Source organism: Clytia hemisphaerica, unplaced genomic scaffold, assembly GCF_902728285.1.
Source record: "Clytia hemisphaerica strain Z4C2 unplaced genomic scaffold, Clytia hemisphaerica genome assembly, whole genome shotgun sequence".
NCBI classification, from domain to species: Eukaryota; Metazoa; Cnidaria; class Hydrozoa; order Leptothecata; family Clytiidae; genus Clytia; species Clytia hemisphaerica.
This window is the reverse complement of record NW_027104543.1, coordinates 267,087-278,561: the sequence shown is the minus strand read 5'-3', so window position 1 is coordinate 278,561 and position 11,475 is coordinate 267,087. Positions and strand designations below refer to the sequence as shown.

General features: G+C 36.0%; 1 protein-coding gene across 1 annotated transcript; it reads left to right on the top strand.

Moving 5' to 3' along the window:
• The first annotated feature begins 1,109 nt into the window (after positions 1–1,109).
• LOC136822668 (uncharacterized) lies at positions 1,110–10,147 on the top strand. The gene is made up of 2 exons (XM_067078959.1): positions 1,110–1,300; positions 7,108–10,147. The coding sequence occupies exons 1-2, from the start codon at positions 1,175–1,177 to the stop codon at positions 9,703–9,705; spliced, it is 2,724 nt and encodes a 907-aa protein (XP_066935060.1). The 5' UTR covers positions 1,110–1,174; the 3' UTR covers positions 9,706–10,147.
• The last annotated feature ends 1,328 nt before the right edge of the window (positions 10,148–11,475 follow it).

The following is an 11,475-nucleotide window of genomic DNA, read 5'->3' as shown; positions in this document are numbered from 1 at the left end:
CAAAAAAAGCTACCTGTGCTTTTAAAAGATTTCTATTATTTTTACATGAATTATTTTTCAAATTGAATTAAAATGGGTCCTAAAATAGCACTTTGCACTCTATAAAAATTTTCTCCGTTGCCCAACCATGGTGGGCTTTGTCAATTTACTCAAATATACCTCAGCCCTCAATCTGGAGCCCTTTGATGTGACCCACCAGTGTTGTCAAACAATTTTTGATATGTACAAGTTAAAATTACGTCATTTTTCCTATTGGAAACACCTGAGAAAACTGGAATTTGACCCCTGTGTATTACTAAAAATAGAAAAACAGAGGTCAAATTCCTTCCTGATTTTTCGGGTGTTTCCGATAGGAAAAATGATATAATCTTGACTTACGCGTATGAGGATGCCGAAAAACTGATTGACGACCAAATACACACCTATTTGTGGGCAAAAATTAAGTTTATATAACGGCATTTTATCCATACCAATGGGTCTAAATGTGGTCAAAAACTGAATTTATCCAGAGAATAAGATATCAGCGTGAAAACTAAATTTTCTAGGCGTAATGGCGTAAAATCGAGAACAATTGGCGTGATCGTGAAAATCAAATTTTTCAGGCGTGATGGCGTAAAATCGAAAATTTTTTGGCGTGATGGCGTGAATTTTGGGTCCGCTGGGGGGGGGGGAGGGTTGATCAATCTTTCATGCACTTTATGAGTATAGTGGGGGGGGGGGGGCGTACGGTATTTCGGAATTGCGGAAATAGCCCCTCTTTTCTTCCGAATTATTCGTACATGAAAAATCAAATTTGATGAAAAATTAGTCAAAACGAGGAAAAATACTCAAAACATCATCATTTTTTTACGGAATTTCGGAAATTTTGGCGAAATTATTCGGTATTTAGGAAATTACTAACCTCGTGTAAGCACCCCCCTCCCCAGTATAGCCTTGTGGGTAAGCCTCCAATAAAAAAAGAAAATTATTGATAACTTTTTTTAAACATTCTCTGTTTCTTTTTTTCTAAATCTGTACCGTAGCGACTCTTGTTACAAGAGCCGACCGCAGAAGTCATTTGGCGCCATTCTTTTTTCGCTAATTTTTGACAAAGAAATCTACCCTGGGTTTTCAAGATACTCGCTACCTGCCTTGTTCAAGTGTTGGGTGTTTCGTGTCAAAAAAAGCTTCGAAAATGGCGAACATTGAAGAGGCTGAAATCACCTTTCAACAACAAGAACCTGCACAGAATGAACCCCCTGCAGATTTATCCAGCTTTCAATTTGTTCCTGAAAAAATTGTGGATTTTTCCATTCTACAGGTAAGCATTAAACTCTTGATTGTTTGTCTTTTTTTCTTGTTGTTCTTTTCGACTTTCAAATCTGGTGTGTGGCCATGGACCTATAAAGAGCGGTCAAATTATCTTTATTTCTGCTCATTCTAAAATGCTCAAAACTTTTTGTGTATGTGTGGTCATCTCTCTCATCCTTTTCTAGTACATTGATTTGTTTGCTGGACTTGAAATTTAATGTTTCTATTATTAGGTTTAGAAGAGATTTGAGATTTCTTCTCATTTTTAAAAGCTTTCTCAATGGATCTATAACTCTTATATCTTAACTTCATTTTTTACAACATTTTATACCTAACTCAAGTTATCCTACCTGAAGTTCTTGTACATATAGCTGTTTTCTCCTATGGGCTACGATCTCTCTTTCAATACCACCTTAAGTTGGTACCGTGAGATTGGGTAACTTGCATCAGTGGAGGCTGGTTAACATGCATAGCCCTCAAATGAAAGACCTGACTGGTCATTGAAATACAACTAGGCAGCTCCGCTCCGCTCGCATCTTTACTCTACCATTTTTGTTTTGATTTAACTTTGTATTACGCTCCTTTTGTAATGTTTCGCCACTAATTTGGTCTTCTTCGTTCAAGACATATTCGCTTGTGTTCCACTAAGGATTTTTTTCATATTTCCATTTGTAATATTCGGTTTGAAAGTGAAATCTTGTATTTTTTAATACGCAGTTCATCATATCAAATGACTATGGAAGTTCGGTGAAATGGTGGCCGAATTGCTGTCCCATGTTTTGTCAGATAGTCCCAAGTTAGAGCAGTTGATGGTAATAAACAAAAGATGAATGGATGGGTGTTACAACAGTCACTTTCGGTCGGGGTAGAAGATGGCAACATTTGTCGTTCTTTATGAAATTTGTCGTTCTTGTCTATTTTTAGTAAATGCAATGATTTTTTAAACCCGAATCGTGCAAAATTCTGCTTAAAAATTTCGGTATTCATTTATGAAAAATCAAATTTGATAAAAAATTAGTCAAAATGAGGAAAAAATACCCAAAAAAATGGTAATGGAATTGGAAGTATTTTATTATGGAATTTTCGAAATTTTGGCAAACTTATTCGGTATTATTATTTCAGAAAGAAAGATACAAAGATTTAAAAGAAAAAGAATATAAGACCAACAAAAAGATAAAATCTTTATATTTTTCTACCTGAAATGAAAATCAAAACAAACTATCGATATCAATTTCTGTAAGACTTCACTACTAAATCAACAAAATGAAGATTCGTCTCAGATGTGTATATAATAGAATCAACATAAACTGAGAACTGTCAATGTCAAAAAATTAACTAAAGTTATAATGTAATGTAATGTCTTCTTTATGAATAAAAGCAATGGAATGTCTTGAAAAACTTACAATGCAACAAAGAAAATTTTAAAAGGTTTTGTCTGTTCCGTTTTAGAGACTGTTATTTTCTCAAAAGCCTTGCAATCAATTCATTCAGTCAAGAATCATTTGAAATTTGGAACATCTTACAGTCTTAGCAATGCAATAACTTCTCTTTTGTATATATGCAATACAATAGCTTCAAAAAGTCAGACTTGAAAAATTAAAGGCTTGTGTACTTTTTAAAGCTATCTTTCACCTAGACTAAGAAGAAGCTACCCCTGTGACTAGCAATTTTTGCCCTATGATACAAATTCCCCTTTTTCACAATTTTTTCAGGTGATCAAGTGATATAATTGTAACTTTCCAATCCTACTTTCTTCCAAAGAACATTTTAAGCCTAATTTGAGGTTTGTAGCACCAACACATAGTTCGCACCCCCCCTTTATGAAGGGGGGGGTAGCGATGTTCAGAAAATCTCAGAAAGGGGGGGGTAAGAGAATTTTTTCTAGAAAGGGGGAAGTTTTCAGAAAGGGGGGGGTTCATCTAGAAAGGGGGGGGGGTAAGATGTCAGTGGTATGTTTATATTTGTAAATAGCCAAAAAAGAAAGTTATTTTCAATTTAGTGTATATATACCAGTTCTGGTTACACAGTCTGAAAGAAGTTCACTTTTACCTTTGATCAAAGCGTACACCACCAAATTCAGATTTCCTAATTATTTGCTTATTTACACTGAATGTTCTTGCTTTTTCACCGGTAGAATTATGGTAGGATTTTAAAATTTTGAGGGGGGTAGCATCAAATTTTAAAAGGGGGAAGAACCTAGGGTAGGGGGGGTAGCTCTAGGGTAGGGGGGGTAGTGACCCCCTTCCGAACTATGCAACAGTACAGATTTTAGGTTTTATTTCCAGGCCAAACCCCGTTTTTCCCGATTTCGGTCAGTTTTGGCCTAAATACCTAATTCTTTGAATATTATATACATGGTAGAGGTATATAATTGTTACATTCTCATCCTACTTTTTTCCAAAGAACATTTTGAGCCTAAGTTGAGGTTTATAGCACCATCAGAACAGATTTTAGCTTTTATTCCCAAGCAAACCCTGTTTTTCCTTGTTTTCGGTCAATTTTTGCCTAAATACCTGAATTTTTAAATGTTATATTTATGGTAGAGGTATATAATTGTTACATTCCAATCCTATTTTTTTCCAAGGAATATTTTAAGCCTAATTTGAGGCTTGTAGCAGCAACAGAACAGATTTTAGATTTTTTCCCGGGCAAAACCCCGTTTTTTCGTGGTTTCGGTCAATTTTGGCCTAAATACCTAATCATTTGAAGTCTATGTATATGGTACTGTATGGTAGAGGTATATAATTATTACATTCTAATCCTAGTTTTTTCCAAGGAATATTTTAAGCCCAATTTGACGGTGCTAGCACCAACAGAACAGGTTCAAGGTTTTTTATCCAGGCAAAAATGCCCGAAATTGGCCCATTTCGGGCATAAAAAAGGCCGGAGAACCGTCAAAAATTGAAAAAATCTAAAAATGTCTCAGATTTGTGTTATTTGGGTCCCAACGGACCAAAAAAATTATGCAACTTAATTTTGAAAAAAAAGGTCTCTATAGCCCACTGCTATTAAAATTAATTTGTATTTTTGCATTTTGCCAAAATAAGGCAAAACAGGACAAATTTAACCAATATTATAAACTGCTTGCTGAAATTAGTTCTTGCCAAATAAGTTGCCTTAATGTAGAAGGAATATGCATGCCAAATATCTCAAACCATCTGATCATCCCTTTAATTATTATCATTATTAGCATGGTGTCTACGGGACCTTGAAAACTTTGAAATTGGACTAAGCAACCTTGAAAACCTTAAAAATGCATGATTGTGACAGTATAGTTGTCTTGTTTTGGCTTGGGTCCTGACTAAAGTTTTGGTCTATGCTAAACTCTAAGAATTTTCTTGTTTGCTTCGCTCGCAATCATTGTTTCCAAACCAACTACTGGTAGTAACATCTCTTGCACCTTGTCAACAAGTCATATCCTACTTAACCCTATTCAAACTAGGCTTTTAGGGGCGGTTCAGAACTAGGGGGGGGCTTTTCCTGTACCACCCCTTAACTTTTGATCTAGTGGGTCTTTTTGGATGACATTTGGCACACAAGATCCTTGTCCCGTAAGGTAACTTTTGACAAAAAATTTTTTTGATGATGTCACTCATTATGCCCAAAGTGAGCAAAAACCGGAAATTTCCTTTGTTCTTATAAATAACAATTGTATTCTAACAAAAGCTTTAGAAAAAAGTTGCCTGAGCTTAAAATGCTTATTTTATCCTAAATATTCAATAAATTACGGTTTAAACGATATATTTGACATTAAAAATAAATTTGTATTGGAAAAGTGTCAATTTTTGTGACACCTTACTGTCAGAAATGTCATCATGCTCAAGGTGTGAAAATCTTTAGGTGTCAAATTATTTTTTATTTTGAAGCTAAATAAAAGTTAGGGATTTACAGAAAATTTCAAGGCAAAAGCTCTATTATTTCAGGAGCTATTACCAATAGTTTGACCTCCGAACAGAAAGAGCCCCCCCCCCCTAGTACGAATAGGGTTAAGTCGATTTGAGTTCTGAGAAACCTTGAAAATAACCAATAAATGGTCCAAAAAACCTTGAAAAAACAAAAAGCTTTGAAAACCTTGAAAATGGTGACAAAAATTCTGTAGACACCCTGACTAGTGACTTAAGAATATTTTGAATTTGGCATCAATAACTTATTTGTATAAATTTTCCCTGAAATGAGAGTTCTAAGAAATAGAAATATCTGGACAGATTTGAAAAAGTTAAATTTTTGGAAAATGACCCAATAATTTTTTAAATTTGGGAAAAAATAAATTTTGTTATAAATAATAAATTTTCAGGGAACTTTTAGCTGAAAATTTGAACTTAAAAAAATCAATTTTTCAAGTCAGTCTTAATTTTTCATCCCACATAGTTTGAGTTTTAATTAATTTTTTAATTTACAGTAATATATTTCTCAGGTCTATCGACCTCTATGAAATAATCATGCTTAACATTTTACAATTTTACAGTTGTAGGCGCATGGTGGGCCTCTTAACCAGTCGTCTTTACAATATTTCATTTTCAGTAACGGGTTTGTTACAGATCTTCTTAAAGTAGAGTTTTGTCCGAGGACTTCCTCTAACCTTATATATCCAGCTGCCATCCTTTTGTAATTCTGTTTTCTCCTTTGCCTTCCTATGCCACTCTTTGATGGTTTCGCGTTCTTTCTTCGAAAAATCGTCGGATACTCTAAATTCGTCTTTCTCTAATTTGTGGACTGATGCCAGAATATGACGTTTCTCTTCTTCGTTCTTTAGCACGACTTTCAAGGGTCGCCATCTTTTTGTTTTGAACATTTCGTCCTTCCGAGCTCCTATTCTTTCTGCGCTGACGATGTTTACCTTTAATCCCATTTGTTTTGTACAACTTCTTCAACATAATCCTTATCACCTACACGTTGTTCTTCTAGGTCTTCATGTTTGTTCTCTCCGAGGTTGTGAACAATGATATTGTACTTTGTTAAGTTTAACCATCGTTCTTCTTCTTTCTCTTCTTTGATGAAATTCTTGATCGTTACCTCTTGTTTCTTTAGCTCATCTTTAGTAATGCTAGCGTATGTCTGTTGTTGCTTTGATTCTATATCGTGGTCTTTTTTCTTTAGCTCATCTTTAGCGATGCTAGCGTATGTCTGCTGTTGTTTGGATCCTTTAACGACATCATCTTTGTTTACAAGATCGTCGATCTTCTTCTCCAGTCTATCCAGTCTAGCGAAAACACATTGCTCATCTTGATCTTTCTCTTTACCTCCAGTATTTGTTGCCTTGTTATTGGTCGTTCTTTGTTTACTTGTTTTGAACTTCTCTAATAATATTGGCGTGACTGTGATGCATTTCGCACATTCGAATCTCCTTGCTTTGTACTGAAGGCAAATCTGTACTTGGTAGGCTGGAAGCTCCGAACAGGCATAATGAACAAATCTTTGACACTTCCTACACTGCAAGACATCGTTATCCCGTATTATTTCATTTATAAAGCATTCATTTGGGGTGCAGGATCCATATTTTGATGAAATTTCCGTGTTAAGATTTTCAGAAGTTTTCGCCATTTTGTTGCATTGTCAAGAGCACAACCGCACAGATTTTATTTGACGTCAAATGATTACTTTTATTTTTGCTTAAAATCCCAAAATGGTTAGAAGCTCAAATTTAAATCTTGCATAAATTAATCCAAGTAAAATCGTACAATCTCGGATCATTTGTCTCATTTGTTTGACCAAGTCCCCCTAGAATGGACCTGGCTGCTCTACCACTACACTATGGTTGGTATATTTTTTACAATTGTTTTTAATTTTTTAACAAAACTATTACTCTTTCTGTTTTAGGATGGCCAACGATCTTATTGTGTCCGTTGGAAGGATTCCTGGCTGACTGAAGAGCTTCTCTCCCTAACCTACCAGCACCTTATCAACGAGTTCTGGTCAACCGCAGCTGCCAATGTCAACAAAGAACAAACAGAAAAAGTGAAGAAATCGAAAGCAACCAACATAAAAATCATAAATAAGCAGGATAACTATGAAGCTGTGTCTGTCCAGCCGCAATATCAGACAACCTCCATAACAGTAACTTCACCGGGAAGTGCAACCCAACAGCTGGTTGATAATGAAGCTAATCTTAAAGAAATGACTGAAACTGCTGCAGCAGCTCAACTTATAGACCACTCTGGTATCCTAAAACAACAAGTAATACCAAAGCTTCCTGATCAAACTGGTATCAATGCCAATACATTAAGCTCGATGGTTGTTACTAGTGATGTCACCTTAGCTGCTTATCCAAACGAAGCCAACCCTCCAACCATGATTCCACAGCAACCAACCATACCGAAATACCAACAGGCTCTTCAACAGTCGATCTCGATCCAACAACAACAATTAAACCCCGATTCTGAAACAGGGAAAGTCACCTTTCCAAAACACGTTTTCTCTCAAGCTCGATTTGTTAATAAAAAGCAACAGCAAACTCTTGTGTCTTCCGAACAGCCACGAGTCAACTGTGATATTTGTCAGAAATCCTTGAAAACCAAGAAAATGTTGTGGGCACATAAAGTTGCTGTTCATTTCGGTGGTAATTTTCCCTGTGAGATTTGTGGCAAGAAATGTATAACTGGTGCTGAGTTGAGACGTCACATGACATCCCATTCGACCGAGCGTCGTTTCGTTTGCCAGTATTGTGGATTAGCCTATAAACGATGGTCACACTTGTATCAGCATTTGCGTGTTCACGAAGAAGAGAAAAATTTCCGTTGTGATGTTTGTCATTTGAATTTCAAAGTTCAGTCTGAATTGAAGGATCATTGTTTTGCTGAGCACTCGGACGGTAAAATGGTCCAGTGTAGTGTATGTAAACATAAGCTACAAACACCTCTTGCCGTTTATCATCATAGTATGAAACACACAGGTACTCGTGACTTCATTTGCGAGATTTGTGGCTCGAATTTCAAACGAAAACAACATCTGGTTACTCACATGAAAACACATTTGACGGAAAAGAAAGCAACCGATGGTAGTGAAGAAGTGTATCATTGTCAAGCTTGCGATGAAAGTTTCACGTTAAAAATGGATCTGAAAGCACATTGCACAGCCGCACATCCTTTGCTGGGAGACGAGAGCGTAGCTTGTAGAACATGTCAAAAGAGACTGAAAGTATCACATTCAGTTTATCTACACGGCTTACGTCATTTTGGTGCACGTGACTTCAAATGTACGTTATGTAACCAGTTCTTTAAAAGGAAAGCCCATTTATTACGTCATTCATTAGATCGTCATCCAGAACAACCGAGAGAACGAAAAAAACGAACAGTCCAAGTCGATGGAATCACATGCGATCTTTGCCAGAAATCTTTCAAGTACAAGAACGCACTCGTCAAACACATGACAACCCAACACGGAATATTACCATCTCAAGACCCAAGTACTGAACTTGGCATTGTCGTCAAAAAAGGAATCAAACGTCCTCACAAATGTGACGTATGTAGCAAACGTTTCAAATCCAAAAATGGTCTCGCTAAGCATAAGGTTAATAAACATTCGTTGGAAAGTGAAAACAGTATTGTGATTCTTGGTGAAGACGGCTCAAAGGATTTGGAGGAGAAAGGAAACGTTCGCGAAGAAGATGAAGTCGACGATGACGATGACGAAGATATCGAAACAGATTCTGAAACTGAAACGCCTCAGATACTGCAAAACCAAGCTATTGCTGAACCACAATTACTTCAAAACCAATCAGTCGAATTATCTTCATCTTCTCGGCAAAAAAGTGAACCCATGGAAGTTGACCAACAACAACCAGAGATGGTGGACCATGACGACAATGTGTTACATGAGTTGGATGTTACGACAAACAGCGATGATAAGGATGCTACCAATAATTTCCGTGTAGTTCCTATTGAGCATTTCAATACTTCAACTGGAGCAGGGACTTCCAATGTGGGCTCATCAGCTGATAACGTACCACACCAAGTAATCACTGTAGACGAAGCTACCGGTCAAATCATCCTGATGACAACAAATGCACCACCATCCAACCAACAAGATGTGAAAGACAACAAAACCGGACCGTCGGATGTGGGTACAAACCAGATTATACCTGTCGATGATGCATCCAGAGCCTCACCGATCATCACAGTACGAGAATCCGATCAATCAACGAGTGCAGCATTCGAAGGTCAGGCGGTCGATCCTTCTCAAATCCGGGCACTCACATCGGCAGCCCAACAACAGCAATTAACTACCGGACAGCTCCAACAAGTACAAATCGGACAGATTTTGAATCAGGATGGAGTCACGCTTGCGTCAGTACCAATCCAATCCGTACAAGGAGTAGGTGATGGTCAGAATATAATCAATTTTTCACAAGGAAGTAATGAACAAATTGTTGTTTTACTATCCGCTCTGAACTCTGAGAACATTCAACAAATTCAATAACATTTCAATTTCATCATAATCGTTTAAGACAAAAGGTTTTTCTAGTTTTTATTTTATTTTTTGAATACGTATGTTTTAGATATCGATTTCAAACTGAGTTCATTTTCTGCCATTTTTTAATTTTGAATGATTTTTTTTTCTAGCCTATAATATGTGCTCGGAAAAAAAGCGGTACTGATCTGAAAAAAGTAAATTCATCAAATTAGTCCGTTGTTCAATTTCCAATTTCGAAGTATATCAAGAATAAGTGAACACCTTTCGTTTATTAAATAGATTTAAAAATTGCGATCAATCTTCCCATAAGAAAATCATGATATTAATTTAGTAGTATTTGCAATTATGTCAGCCCATTATTTATCTTATTGTTTTGTAATGTTACTTAGTTTTAGAAGTTTATTGATTTATTGCTTGTTTTTTCCAATAAGTGCTGATTTTGATTTCGAGAAATTTAAATTCCGATTATATTCATTTTCATTCCCTATAAAACCGATAGGGTAACTGTTCTCGTATAAATAAGCATCCCCCTTAATTGACATATTATCGAGTTCACGCATGTGTGTTTTTCTGCCCTGCTGATTTGCTTAGACCCTGATCCAACAAGCACTTTGACCGTCCCTGATTATGCGGGTAAAAGCTGCGGGTTGTTTCAAATCGCTTCAATCACTCCCCTGTACTCAAAAGTGCATATACATTGACTCGCTATATTATCATGGCTTCCATAAAAATCCGGTGAATTATGTATAAGTTGCTTATCATCGGAAGCAAACAGCTGTTTGGTTGCTTTGGGAATAAGATGATTAATTTTGGGTATGCTCGTGGGAATATTTAAGATGAATGATGAACAGACATTACATTTTTAACAAGTATATTGAAATATAATGAAAAATTGAAAAAAAACTTCACATAATAAGCACAATACTCCAAACTTCTAGGGGAAGCTGCCCATAAAGCCATCGATAGATTTAAAAAAGAATTACGTGTTACGATTAAGAACCTTGTATTGATCAAGTCAGAGTATGAAAACCGCTGCCCACTTAGACGTGAAGATTTTAAGATAAGAAACTTTCAATGATAATGTGATGCAACTCTCAATGTTAACAAAATGCCAGCCCAAAAATGTGTCCTTATGAAATTAATATACTCTTTTAGTCTTACATCAGTTGAAACTATTTCGAATCGCATTTTAACAAGGATTTTCGGCAAAATTAAGTTTTTCAAAATCAACCAAAGAGTCTCTTTCTGTTCTTATAAAGTTATAAATTGATGTTTTTTGCTTCCAATGATGGTACATCAAAGAAAAGCCGCTTTGAATAGATTTATAAAAGATTTCAACGACCATTTAGATCATTACCGAGACGTTTTCTCTCCATCTATATCTTTATTACCTCCATGTTTATAGATATACGAGCGAGATATAGTTAAATACATTTAATTTGAGTTCCTTTAAAACAAATAAGACTGTCACCGCCACCAAATTTTCTGAAAAATCAATCATTTCCCAAATGACCATCCGTTGATGGAGAGTTCAAGGGTCAAAACTGAGCTCGTTTCAGACCACCATGTTTAAAGGCATGATTTTTTTCCACTTTTTCTCGCCTGAGAACGGTTACAGATTCGCATCTAGCCCTTCGGCATTCTATTTCATTGTATTTCATTATAGAGACAGAGTTGTTTTTAAACTGCTTTGTTGAAGATTTCTGTACGAGGTCAGGAATTTCTTTAAAACGGTCGCTTTTCTGCAAAGAATTAGTCTCTCTATAAAAGTGTCAT

What these genes read in the sequence shown, in the direction of transcription:
- LOC136822668 (XM_067078959.1), top strand. Translation starts at nt 1,175, where the DNA reads ATGGCGAACATTGAAGAGGCTGAAATCACCTTTCAACAACAAGAACCT. An exon ending in TGGATTTTTCCATTCTACAG is followed by an intron (nt 1,301 to 7,107) that starts GTAAGCATTAAA and finishes TTTCTGTTTTAG; the next exon opens with GATGGCCAACGATCTTATTG.